Source organism: Trametes versicolor (assembly GCF_000271585.1).
Source record: "Trametes versicolor FP-101664 SS1 unplaced genomic scaffold TRAVEscaffold_7, whole genome shotgun sequence".
In the NCBI taxonomy this organism is placed as follows: Eukaryota; Fungi; Basidiomycota; class Agaricomycetes; order Polyporales; family Polyporaceae; genus Trametes; species Trametes versicolor.
In genome coordinates, this window is record NW_007360327.1 from 460,069 (window position 1) to 473,960 (window position 13,892).

The 13,892-nt window shown below is 60.5% G+C and overlaps 1 protein-coding gene across 1 annotated transcript; it reads right to left on the reverse strand.

Moving 5' to 3' along the window:
- Nucleotides 1-4,021: 4,021 nt before the first annotated feature.
- Nucleotides 4,022-7,153, reverse strand: TRAVEDRAFT_125130 (uncharacterized protein; the record flags this gene model as incomplete). Its single annotated transcript, XM_008041324.1, has 8 exons — nucleotides 4,022-4,350; nucleotides 4,404-4,935; nucleotides 5,004-5,402; nucleotides 5,706-6,096; nucleotides 6,303-6,490; nucleotides 6,630-6,728; nucleotides 6,822-6,843; nucleotides 6,933-7,153. 8 exons carry the CDS (start codon nucleotides 7,151-7,153, stop codon nucleotides 4,022-4,024), a joined length of 2,181 nt encoding a protein of 726 aa, XP_008039515.1.
- Nucleotides 7,154-13,892: the final 6,739 nt, after the last annotated feature.

Sequence of the window (13,892 nt, forward strand, 5' to 3'; positions counted from 1 at the left end):
TTCCGCGGCGTACCGTGCGGCTCCAATCATTTCGAACGGCAGCTGGAAGATTCCCAAGAGATCCTAGCAGACTGATTCGAGCGATGTAGCGTCAAACCTAAGAGCGCCAAGTCCTACAATGTATTAACAGCGGCTAGTACACCGTCAATAGATCGAAACCCTTTCTTCGCACCAATAGTAATCACTAGGCACATTTCAACCGTCCGAAGCACGAAGTCAGATCGTACCTCAAACGCAAGGAACGTAAGTGGCTCAGCGGCGTAATGGCATTCCTGTCTCACACTGGGCCCTACATCACGCATCGGCGCCACGGAACCCCAAGTCAACGCATACGAACGTGAACGATGACCCTGAGGGCGGTGATTATAGCTATACGTAATTAATAATCCCCGCAGACAGGTCCTTTCGTAGTACGGAAATACGCACGATCATCAGACGTCTGTGCCACCGAACCCGCAGCGCCATTGAGTGGACGCGCCGTAAGGGGGTAAGTTGGCCATGGAGGGAGATAGGGCTCCCACAGTAGACAAATGCGCAGGAGGTGCTCGAGGAGAAGCACAGCACGGCGAACTTTGCGTGCCTGTAAGCAGCATAGCGAGAGGAAGAGGGACCCCGGAGGGGGTTACCGAGGCACTCTTGCATTGCAATGGACAAGTACCGCACTCAGGGTCTTCTGGCGGCGAGTTGAAATTAACAAACAATGTTCAAACAAGGGTAAGTACTTACTGGGCGACCTCGCGATCGGGCGCTGCGGCGACACCGCGCAGTACGGTTCTTGCCATGCCGTACCCAGGCAGGTGCAACTGAAGACGGGTCATCTTGTCTCCAAGATCCGGGTGTGCGCCCCAATCGACCCTCGTGCGCTAAGTAACTGTGCATCCGATGTCAGCTGTAACCCGTAAGAGTACAGTGTACCAGGAGCATCCTTCACGGAGTTGAGACTACCGGGTTGCGTAAACTTTGACGTTTCTCCGCGTGCCTTGAGTTGACAGGGCGGGGCCGCAAGAGAAGGCGGAAGCGAGACAGAGGTGTTGATGGTCACTACGTTCCATACGGCCTGCCTGCCACAGCTGCCAAGGGAGGGTATGGAACGTCGAAGCGTGTGTAGACAATGCCCTACAAATTCACCCTCCTCATCCCGACGAGCGAGGCAACTTTGTCAATGACCGCTATATCGCCCTCGGGATCCATGGTGGGAACTAGCAGAGCCGTAGCGGCACGCTGAGCGCCATACTGTCTAAGTGAGTGATGGGGTATTACATGACCAACGATTGTTCACACCTGTTTTGAACTGCCTAGTAACTGTGAAGTAGGCATGAACCCCAAATAGGCGGTGAATAATCGTGAATGATTGTGAGGGCGGAGCATGCGAAGGGCTTCTCGGGAAACACTCCCAGACACCAGGACTGGGCTACAACCGACTACATAGTAAATCCGGAGAGCGCACCACAGCAGCCACAACCTCATCTTCCTGCGACGGAGGCCCCTCAAGCAGTGCGCGCGGCGTGTCTAAGGCTGGCTGTAATGATGATTGGACATGTGGCTGCCGGCGCTGCTGCTTACGATAAGTACACTCACAACACAATTCGGACGCGCTCGGTCCTCTGTATTCGACTCAGCGGTCCGCACCGATGGCCGTGGAGAACGTTCGCCGGGTCCATTAGGCCCGACGGCGTTTTGTACTGTGAAAAGGTGTTCTATACTATTAGAGATGATTTATAACCAGGTCATAGCCCACCTGTTAAAAGCTGTTTCAAAGTCCTGTTAGAAGGCCTCCGCCCGGCCTCCAGTTTGTAACTGTGAGTGTTTGATCATGCGAGATGACATTGTCAAACATCGCATACCCATCCACTGCCCACTGAAGTACCTGCAAACCACATGTTAAGATGCCTAGGATGCACTTGTGATATGTGTACGATTTCGGATACTCCTGTCAGTTCTCGTGCGCTGAGCACACGAAGTCCCCTCGTCAGAGGTAGTGGAGCTAGGGGGTCTCACGCAGTGATTGACGAATGCCGCTGACAATGTTGGGCGCGAGCGGACGACGCCTCCGCGTTGGATCAAAGTCCAGGGCGCGCCGGGAGGGGTGCTGCGGACCACGAGAGAGCGCTCAGAGTGATATGGTTGCCGCCCATATGCATCTTGTAGAGCGCGCGATGCGCCGGCACGTCATACGGGCGACTACGATGCGACCGCGTTCCTCAAGGAGGCCGCGTTGTGACCGAGCATTGAGCGATGTCCGACGGGCGCGAGTCCTCTAAGATGATAGGATTATTATAAGGACATATGGATCTTGCTACGAGAACAAGAGAGAGGTCTTAGGGCGACGAAGGGTTCGTTGTATGCCTGAAGGAGATCATACCGGACTGCGTATCCGACTTCGCGAATGGGCGCGGGCGTAACCTTGAGCATAAGTGGGCGCGAGTGTTCGCGCTCAACGAGACGCAGCTCCCATGAGGCCCTTCCGAGATCGCAGAAGGTGTTTGGAGGCGCAAGCCGCTCTTCGGACGTGTAACGAGATGGATGGCTGACCGTCGTTGCAGCGACACATGATGTGCATAGGAGAGAGTATGATCGGCGAACTGAGCCGTGGCCGTCCTTGGATGCATTGTGTGGGCGAGACGATGGCCGCGTAGCAGAAGAAGGACGAGATTGGGCAGATGAGCGGGCGGCGCGCAGGACCAGGGCGGCGAGGCTAAGCAGATCAGCCGATGCTTTGGGCGCCGCGGTATAAGGGTCAATGGAGTAGCACGCGCCCGCCGTCCACTCTCTTCACGCCCCCAGGCGCAGCCAACACAGGTCAAGACGGAGGACAGCGCGAAGCGCGAGCAGGACGCGGAGGACGATGAGCGGAGGACGGAGGGCGACGAGGTGCGCGATGCATTGACTTGCTTTCGCTCGGCTAACGGCATCCCACGATAGCCGGCGGAAGGACGCGTTCTGATTGGTCCCACAATCCCCGGTCCATCGGTATATACCACTCTGACCATACCCCCGCTGCTTTCGTCCTTCGCCCTGCTCCCCGTCGTCTGCCAGAGCCGCGCGCCCTCCCGCCACCACCTGTGCGCTCTCTTGTGCGCTCTCCTCTACACCTCAGACGCCTCGCACGACCGCATACAACCACCTTGCATCTTCAGATGCTAACGATCTTCCTCTATTCTGTGCATCCCCCAGCATCATCTCTACTGCCCGCCACTGCGCCGAAGCCCTCTCTGATCGCTGTGTTCCCTCCATTCTCGCATCCGGCCATCCACTAGAGAACCTCCTTAGAAGCATCCTGCGGTCGATCCTCGAGCTTCAGCTGCTGGCTGGGCTGCTCGAACCTCTATGCAACGCTCTCTGCTTGGGCGCTCTATCGACTCGATACCAACCCATGTCCGAGACCGCTCCAGTGCCATCACGGCAAGCCTATCCTTGATCCGCGACGCGCGCGCAGCGCCGATACTTGCCCTGTCGCGCCGGACTACCTGTGTCTCACACTGGGCGCGATTTTTAGTCCCAGAGGTGAGTAGTCTGTCTGTTTTGCGCCTTCGCCACCCCTTGACTTTGTACGCTATCGCCTGCAGGGTTGCCAGGCACACGACCAAACCGCGCAACTCCCGCCTCCACTTAGCCTGCTAAGCCACTTGACTCTCTGCATTGCACTCCCAGACAAATGACCTTCATTCTGCACAATCGCTTCTCGTACGGTAGCGTATACTTGTGGGTTCACGAGGCAAGTTGTATTTGTTACTTCCTAATTCATAGACGACACAGCTAATCAAGAGCAATACATAGGGCAATCAGGGATACACGGAATACACTTCGGAAACAGAGACCGGACGGGATCTATACCCGCCGGGGTATATGGAGACGGAGGAGCAAAGGGTAGGAATGTGGAGCCGGAGAGAAATAGTAGACGATTATATGCGACGCTTGAAGGTAAGTGCGTTTTAAGTCGTGAAGGTCGTGGAAACGGTTGACTCGTTAGGTGGCGAAGGCGGTCGTGATGGTCTGGTGGCGGGGACGAGGGGAGGTGGCCTCATATCAGGAGGAGGCTCGCCCACTCCATGCGGAGGCCGTCACGCCAGTCGCCCATGACCGCCGACCGGTCGCCGGGACGCTGCATCCGGTTGACGGTTTCGCGATGGAGCCAGATCTGCTCCATCACCGTCTGCGCGAGGAGGACGTTGCCCATCGTCGCATCTTGCATGAAGAAACGATGCTTGACCACCTCGCGCATCATCTGATTGTTTGTCATGCAACCGGCGAGGAAGAGAGGGAGCACGAGCGCGCGATCGTACGGCGACGGCCGCAGCTCGTTCAAAAGCTTCATCATTTGCTCGACGCCGTTCATAATCTCTGGGACACCTGCGAGAGGATGGTCAGCAGCTTGCATTAGGCGCGAAGGTGAGCATGCATACCTGGCGAGGAGTCACTGAGGACAGTGTGCAGGTACAAGACGGCTGTCTCGCGGAACATCTCTCCGATAATGTGCTTGGAAGCGTCTGCTTGTGCTCTAGGCGACCTCGATGCACCCGACATTCCTGGCTGGACATGCGGAAGGCCCATCGCCATCGGAAGACCTGCGGGCGACATATCCAAGCCTGCTAGTGCCGCTGCCTGGCTCTGATACTCGTCCTCTTCTGCGCGCAAGCCCGTCGCACGCTCCCGGAGCTCCTTCTCGATAATGTCGCCCCGTCGGATCAACTCGCGCACGCTCAAGCTTCCGTTTTGCAGCTCTGACGCCTTCCAGTGCGCCAGTGCGGAGATTTCGGCCAAGGCGAGCAGGGCGTCGTTGGGGCACCCCGTAAGCCCATCCATGCGCAGCTCGGCGTTCTGCGCTGGGCTCGCGGTGTTCGCCCAGAAGCCGGCGCCACCCCCGAACAGCCGCTTGTACAGCGACAGGAAGCGTGGTGGCTGCTTGAGCGTGATGCTCGCCAAGACATCAATATACTGGTAGGTCCGCAAATCCCATGTCAGTCTTCCCGCGTCTTGTCAAATTCTGCGATCGGCAGACGTACCATGATCCCCTTCGCGGCGAAACGCGCGGTGGCGGACATGTTCAACAACGTCAATTTCGGGTTCTCTTCGTTGTAGATCCCGGTCTGGCCCAGCCACTCGCACGCGTACTCGAGCGGCGTCGCCCAGTCCATGGTCCCGCCGCCGAGCACGGCGTACGAGATGAGCAGCACGGCTGCGATCGCATCCGAGTCCGAATACTGCCCGGTGCCGTTTGTCTGTGGGGCGTGCACGAGCCCGTACAGCGCACGGTCGTAGAACTGTCGCGGCAGCGCGTTCTCGTGGTCTGGATCCTCTGCGATTGGGTCTGCGCCCTGCGCCATGCGTAGCCGCGCGTGGTGGAGCGCCGCGAGCGCACACAGCGTGAGCGCGACGACGCCGTTCGGTTCTTGTTGGATGATCTGCGGGGGCGCGACGTGTTAGCGAATTTGTCTGCATTCGAAAGCAGAAGCGAGGAACGTCGAGAAGTGTGCGGGGCGGCATTGTTCCCACCGGGCGAAGCAATGTCGCGCGAAGCGCCGATTGGGCGCACAGATTCGAAATCGATATCTGCGGCGCCGGGTCGCGCGGTTCACCGGGGAAGGCGCGCCCCTTCGCTGAGTGCGAATTTGAAGGTGGCAAAGAGAAGGGAAGGATGGAACTCGCGATGACGAAGGCTCGACGGCTTGCGCCGCGGTCGAAGTGTCGCGGACGTCAATACTCACAGGATACAAGATGTTTGCGAGCGTATCGCCGCAGAACACAAACTGCAGTTCTCGGACCTTCTTGAAATAGTACGCGATATACTCCTCCTGGCGGATCGATGGCTGTGGCGTCGACGGCACTGAGACACTGAGGCCTTGTGAGGGCATAAAGTAGTGTGAGTCGTCGCCCCCTGGCAGCGATATCGACGATGCTGACTGGCCGAAGCCGTAGAGGGGGTCGGACATGGACGCGCTAGTCGGGGTGGGCAGGAAGGTGACCATGGGGGACATCTGGCTCGCGCGGGCTGACGATGACGGGCCCGCGGGGTGGTTATGTGGGTGACGGTCGGGCCCTGCAAGAACCCCAGTCAGCGGCCATGAAACACCGAGAAGGTTACGTCCGCGGTGCCCGCTTTCGAATTCGCTGCACCGTGCGCGATAGCCTCGCTCAAGATAGGCGGAATTGAGGAGCGGCTTCGCGAACACGGGGCACGGCACGGACGGGAGGGCGACTTACCGGATGCGGCGCCGGGCAGCCCACTGAGGTGATATGGGGCTCCGCGCATGTAGCCCGCCTCGCGGCGGTACTCCCGTGCGCTCATGCTGCGGCGCATCGACGACGTCGTGGGCCCGGGCCCGGCGACGCCTGGCGTCGTGGGCCCGGGCCCGGCGACGCCTGGCGTCGGGGGCTGCGACGCGGATGCGAGGCCGGTGTGCCACGGCTGGCGCGGCTGCCCGCGGATGAGGCCCATGCGCGAGAGCTGCTCCTTGATGTCCGCCTTGTATGCGGCGACCTTTTCCTTGTCCTGTTATTCAGCAGGCCCGCGGAGTCCGGCGTGCACGGTAAGCGGGAACGTCGGGCGTCGGGCAGGGGTGCGGGGGAAGAGGGGCGCATCGCATCAGCACAGTTCGCGGTGGCGCGGCCTAGAGATGTGATAGACGCACCCGCATCCAGTCGGGCCTCTTGGGGCCCCAGCCGAGGCACTTTATGCGGAGGCGGACGCACGTCTTGCAGGAGTCGCCCTCGCGCTCTTCGTCGCATTTCTGGGGGGCGCGGCGAAGCGCAGGGAAGAGAAGGCGGAGAAGGTGAGCATGATGGTATCATCACCAAGAGACGGGCTGCGCCGTGATACATACCTTGCGTCGAACCCGACATGTCCTGCGGTTGCCGACCACGGAGGGAGACGAGGAGCGAGGTACGTGAGCGAGTGTGTACTAAGGAGAGAGTGTAAGAGGAGGAGGGCGTACCAGCATCCGCCCTTGCCAGTCGAATTTGAGCGCGTCAGATCAGACATGAAGCGCGTCGGCGTGCCTCGCGAGCTCTGGTTGCCGGTGGACTCGCCCTCATCCGAGGCCTGGGAGATGTATAGTGAGGTGGCGGCGGAGATGGGAGACGCGTTTGCGGAGGGACCGTCAGATGCGAGTTCGGGAGACGGGGAGTTGCTGTCGCCACTAGATGGCGAATGCATGGCTTTGAGTGCCATGTGAGAAGGGGACGTCCGGAGGTTCTACGAGCGGATCGTCGTGTGGGCGTGTGGAAGGTAGCACGGGAAAGGGTGAGACAAGAGGCCCGGGGAGAAGGGAGAAATAAGAGCGGATGGGGGCGGCGAGAGGAGGACCGGAGGGAGGGGTGGCTGAAAGAGGGGTGGTATATGGGGATGGGAGACGAGTCGGAGGAGGAAGTGGAAAGAAGGGCGACGGCATGATGGAGGACGCGATGATATCTCTGTCACCAAGGGTCTGCCCCTCTCCGGACCCCCACCCGCCCTCGCCCTCCGACGAATTCAATATCCCACGCGAGAGAGAGAACAGATCGCCTGCACCGGCCCCAGCCCGCGCTTGCGGCTTCGCACCCATCCATCATCATCATTTCTCTCCGTTTATTCCAATATATTCCTTTCCGGCCCAATCGAGATTCGCCCACCAGCTGCACAGCACCGATACCGATCCCTCGTCGCCCCGTCTCACGTCCTCCCCAGCCTGCGCATCGTGATTTTGGTCACGGACGCACATCCAGGCGCGCGCCTCTCCTGCGTTCTCTCCACGAACTCCTCTCTCTCGTTCATACTGCCGAGATGCGGTGCTGCGGAAGCACCTACCAGCGAGCCGTGCGCGTTCACCGAAGAACCATGGGGGCCACGCGGAAGAGGTTTCGCGGCCTTGCCGTCGGGGATGTCTTAGCGTCGTGCAGGCATGAGCCAAACCTCCTTGGTTCCCGGAGCGAATGTTACGTTGGCAGACAGGTGTGTGCGCCTGCTCTCGCGCGTCGCCCCTCTGCCCACAGAACATCACGAACGTCGTCATCGACATGTCACTTTTCTGCTCCGCTTCCTCCAACAGCCAACTGACTCTGCTCGCCCAATGGTGGCCATCTGCGCGCGGCTCTATCGCTCCCGGTGAGTCCAATGTCCGGAGTGCTAGTGGTAACCCCTATTGGGACATCAGTGTACACGACGTACTTACTCGGCGATCCCATATCTGCGCAGCTGGCGTCAGCGTCGCGGAGGGCGAGGTGGCTGCTCGAGGCGCGTCATGTCTTGGCCGGATATTTGAGCTCGCAAGTACGTATGCAGCGAACGCTCACCGCCACGGAGGAGTGCGCACGCTTCATTCTTTCTGTGCGGAAGCGTACCTGGATCGATCTGGCCGGACGAGGGCCGTCCGTGTCGGAACGGGGACGTGCGAGAACGGTATCCATGCCCGAAACGGGCCAAAACCTGCGGGTTCCGCCGTCCACTCCGTCTCCAGTGGTGCATCTCGTTGCTCGCAGTACTACCTCCGGCGTGTTTCCCAGTGGCAGATGGTGATGATGATCTCATCTATTGTAATGTGCCATAGCTGGTCCTCGCACTCCCCATGGCCGAGCTAGAGCTAATCGCCCGTCCATCCATCTCCGTCCCATCTAGCAGCTTTAATTGTGACTGGTCCTCGTGGCAGCAGTGAGAACGACGGATCCCGACTACGTACTACACATACACATCGTGGCTTCGGTGTCATAGGAGCTCCAGCAACCCTGTCGCGGCGGGCGAGTCGACGTCGAGTTGTGTCTGCGGGCACGTCTCCTCAGCTGGCCTCGAGGCTCGCACCGACTGCCTCGAGCCCGCGAAAAAGCTATGTAATGTGATCCGCTCTCGGAGGCCAAACCCGGCAGGCGATTCGCCGAATCTCGACTAAAACGTCACTCCCCCCGGCTAGCTAGTTCTCGTCGGCCTCGCTCCCGCGCATTCTAGCACGAATTGCAGCAACGCAGAGCTCGGATGGCCGCATGCGGGGATGTGGGCATGGCGGAGGGGGTGGGGGTGGAGATGTGGCAGAGATGCGGCTGTGGTCGTGCCTGTTCGCCGACGCACCAGCCCTGACCATAACCCAACTTGACGCATCACAACGCGCCTCCGTGCACGATGTGGCGGTGTGCGAGTGTTGAGTTCAACACATCCCCTTCCTCGCAACTTCGACCACGCAAGATCCATCAGAACTGCTCTTCCCTCCTCTCCAGAGCCATTCGCGTTCCCTACCGCGTCGCCGCGGGGCGCGCGTCCAGTGGGTACAGTATGCGAGGTGAGGTACGGGCGCGGCGCGTCGGGTGCGCACGCGTGCGCCAGCTGAGCACGGCGGATCCGTCGAATTCGCAGGCGCATCACCTTCGTGGGTCGGCCATCGCGGCGCCCGGCTCACATAGGCCCTCCATCGCCCCCCTCCGCCTCCAATTGTGCACACCGCACTCTCGGTCACGAGCACGCACAGCTCCCGGCCGCTTTCGCACTCCCTATCGCGTACGCCCCGATGAGCCCCCGACAACACGGAGGGCGTTTCAGAGACCGATCCTGGCCAGCACCATCGCCCATCGCCCCTAGACGTACCGCCACGCGAACTTCGACGAGGATGCAAACATCGACAGCCATCGACTTCGCTGGTTCGTGATGTGGGCCGCATCGTATCGTGGTTTCGTGGACACTTTACCGCCGCGCACATAGCAGGCAAGTTCAATCGCTGCGCCACCGCCCCTACGAATCCGAAGGGACGCTCCCCGGGATCTCCGCTGGGGCTTCTATCAGAGAGGCCCGCTTCAAATTGCCCAGATGCCGCAACCGAGCCGGGCCACACTAGCGTCGATGCGCCAATTCCGTCGCCGCCGCCTGCCAAAAGACGCGACTTCGCGCCTCCGAATCGGAGAGCGCGCGTGCGCACGCCGTCGCCAGGCCCGTCCTGATTTCTGAAATCATCAAATTCCCGATCGGGGGGCGGCTACGCGAAGGTAGTGCGGCGGGGCGCACTCTTCTGAGGATCATGGAAAAGAACAAGGCCTGCCAGATATGCTGGATCGCCGAGGACAGGTTTTGGGGATATGCGTATATCGTCGTGGGGTTTCCGCGGGCGTCGCGTGCCAGATGGTTAAATTTCATTTAATGTGGGTGAGGCTAGCCTAGCGTATGTGACAGCATCCTAGTACGGCACTATTGGGAGCCTGGAACTTGGATCACATTCAGTACCGTATCTTTATCTCTTCCTAAGAGTCATACTTCACCGTGCGCTGACGAGAGGGCAGCAGATCCCGGCGGCGCATGATGGGCCGCAGCGAACGCAAAACGCAGAAACGCAGACACATTGGAAATGCGCCCCGGAAATATCAGCACAGTAGGTCCAATGCCCGTCCTTGGCTGCTCCGCGTTCTCACCAGATCCACGTTTGTCCAAGCTTCCGCGCTCCCCCACCGTAACCCTCGCTCCCGTCTCCACCGTCCTCGCGTCGATCCGCTCCGAGTCAGTGGACCCCATTTTTTCCAGCCACCCGGTGCGCGTCACGTAAGTGGCCACGCATCTTTTGTGTGGGTGGTGCTCATCATAGAATCTTGCACCCGGTGGTACGTGCTGAAACGCACCGGCAGGAGCAACAGCCAATCCAGGCCTTTTTGACTCACCATGCGGCGCTTTGGCCGGCAACTCAGCATGTCGTCAAACAGAAAAACATGGAGAACGCACCGGCACACTCAAGTCCCTGCGCGGCACGCCTGCCTACGTTACGAGATTTGCAGGGCGGCAGCAACAACCGTACAGGGGTGCGAGCGCGCGCCGAGTTGACCCCCCGTTCGTTGCAGTCAAACTCCCCCCTGCAGCTGTGCACGGTAGTCACTGCTGTGCATTATCCATGACCCGAAATTACCCTGGAGCTCACGGCTTTCACGGACAGACCCAGGAGGCCCACGGACGCCCCACCGAGGCCTCGCAACACACACCTGACGCTGCCAGTGATGTCGCCCTGCTGTCGGGTTTGACGGCCTCCCCCCGCCTGTTACCTAATTCGACAGGCAGGGTGACGTCGGCAAGCGCAGCCAGGCGCGTTATTACTGCTCCCCCATGCTTGCAACTATATTCGCTGACGCAGCAAATCCCGCAGAGTCGGCAGTATGTCTATAGGAGCCGTGGACGTCGGGAAAAACCACGGCTCCCATGGGGCCACATGCGCAGCGCAGCACTACGACAGCTGTTTCCCTTCCACAACTACTCGACCCCCAACCCCCAACGACGGCCTTCAAGTTCGATGCTGTCTCAGTGTCTGAAGAACCGTGCCCAGTATCCAGCAACGGCGCCGTCGCACCCGCTCTCAGTCGAGATCAACCGTAGTTCTGATTTGCACCGTCGTGAGTTTCTTCGCTGCGAGTCGGACGCTCGGCGCAGCTCAATATCATCATCAGATGTGGCCACTTCGTTGCTCCTATAGGTCGACCGACGGCCGTGCAACCATCCCCCCGGCGGGGCCAACGTGGCATATCCACATCGAGGTGCGTTGCTGTTACTGCGTCGGTGTTGATTTTGGTGCTGCCGCAGGCACATTGGCGACGCGGGGGTGCGGTCGGGTCATAACGGTCCTCCCGCTCCCGCAGCGCACATTTCATCCGACTCGGGTATAGCACGATCTTGAGGCATGGCAAAGTGTCCCTCTCGTTTCCCCGACCGCTCTTCCTGGATGCCTCAAGCATACGTCGCCCATGATGCCGACCCCATCGCCCCCAACAAAGTTTCCGTCTTACCGCTACAGCTCGTCCGCAAGCCGGGGGAGCCCCACGGCCGCGTAAGTAATATTGCACGCGAGCACGCCTGCCTCCGGTCGATATCCCGGTAACGCACATCTACACCCCCGTCCGGACGACCACCCTCCGCTGACTGAAGGCAGCCCATCACACATCGGCTGTACGCCCCCTCATAAGCCAGCCCCCAATCCTCCGTGCACAGCGGGAATTACGGGCGATCGTCCCTCGCGAGGCTCGTACGGCCCGGCGCCGTCCGTCGCGCGGTATCCGGATACCACATACACTTAATATTTAGGCACGGTGCGTGCGGCAGCTTCGCCTGAGCCTCCGCCTTCGACTTCGATGCCGCAGCGCAGCGTGACGCATGGTGGCCCAGAAGACCGTCGCCTCCGCCTTCGCCCTCGCCAGGCTTCGCTGCAGCTGCCGCACCTGGTGAAGGGAAGGGCTATCGACCGTCGCGCGTGCGACGGGTGCTTCCACGCGCCTCGTGCGCCTGATCTCCGCCGCACAGGCCCCGGCCCCGCAGGGCCAATGCCCTATGACATACATACCCGGCTTCCCTCCCAGCCTCTCGCGAGCTGTTACGCTCAGCCCGGCGAAATGCACGGCGGCGGGGGCTCGCGGAGCAGCGACTCGGACGCCCTGAGGGAAGCGCGTGTGTTCCGGGCGCCAGTCTGGGCGAGATGAGGCTTCTGCGTCCGATGCTGGTCGGGCGTTCTCACCGCGCAGGCGCCCAGCCCCCCGCCTTCTCGCCCTGCCGCAGGCCCCGCAGGCGCACGCACGGGGCGATCGACCATCGCAGGAACGGCGACGGGGCATATGATCCTGCGCACGTAACCTCAGGCTATAGAACAGAACTTCGATGGCTGCAGCAGCCGCCCGCGCGTCGGCGCCTCCGATGTCCTTCGGAGTCGGCTGGGGGAGGTCCGCACGGCGCACACAAGGACCCCCGATAATCCCTACTGAGGCCTTTTCACCTGTCCGGACCAAAATGGGGGTCCCGGCGGGGGTATGCCTTGTACAATCCGGACCAAAAAGGGCCTCCGGGGCCGGACAGGCTATGTACAGTGTCCGGACCACTGGGGGGCCCCGGAGGAGGCCTTATGCGGTCGTGGTCCGGACAGATGGCGGCGGAAGCTTAGCGCTTATCAGCGCTTAGCATACAAAGTGATGTAAGTTCGTAACTGACCGCTTTTAAACGACGACTTGCTGAAAACAAATGCCCCCGGGCGCGTTCCGCGTATCAGAGCAAAAACGGGCCCCTGGGAATTTTTTAGACATTTATTACCATTTTCGGGGATTTTTCGAGGCTTTGTACGCTGTCCGGACCACCGGAGGGCCGTTCGGGAGGCCTTGAGCACCATCCGGACCAAAATGGCCCATGGAGGGTCGCCAAGCTGTCCGGACCAAACGGACCCAAAAGGGGTCCGCCGGGAAAAGGCCTCAGTAGGGATTATCGGGGGTCCTCGCACACAACGGGCACTTGCAATCAAGATCGCTGGGTGTTCGCTTGATAGTCACCCACCCGTTCGTTTTTGCCCAAAGAGAACTGTTCCGCCGCCGTCCATTTTGCGCGAGCTTCAATTGCAGGGGGCCTCGGGGGTGCACCGCGTCCAGGCGCCCGATCGCGCGATCAGACGGGGCGGAGGGGCGATGCAGGCTGCCCATATATGGCGGTTGTTGTACTTCGAGCCCGGAGCCCCCTCTGTGCGACCTTGAGGGCGCGCGGGAGGGGAGTGCTGGGCGCCTGGCGGGCGAGCCGATAACGATTGTCTCTGCTCGCGGAGATGGGGCGTGATGCGCTGCTCGTCCATCCTGATCCCGCCGTGGCTTCGCTCGTGGACGGGACACTGCAAGTGCGGACTCCGTTTCGCCGGGTGCGACGAATTTCACGCACGCGCGGGCCCAGCACAGGGGGTGCTGCGGGCGTGGGGTCGGTGGTGCTGCATATCATATGGTACCATGGCCTCTGGTGGAGACGTGCTTCCGGATCTACTGCCCGTGTTTATTACGCGACACGTTCTGCGTTTTCGTAAATACACGAGAAGCACACGGCGATATGACACAGACGCCGCGTCATCCAAGCGGAGCTTCGCGCTCTAGGACGCATATGTACATTAGAGTTTAGAGTGCGGAAAACACGTACGTGCGTATGTTTTCATTTCCCCGTTTCCTCATTT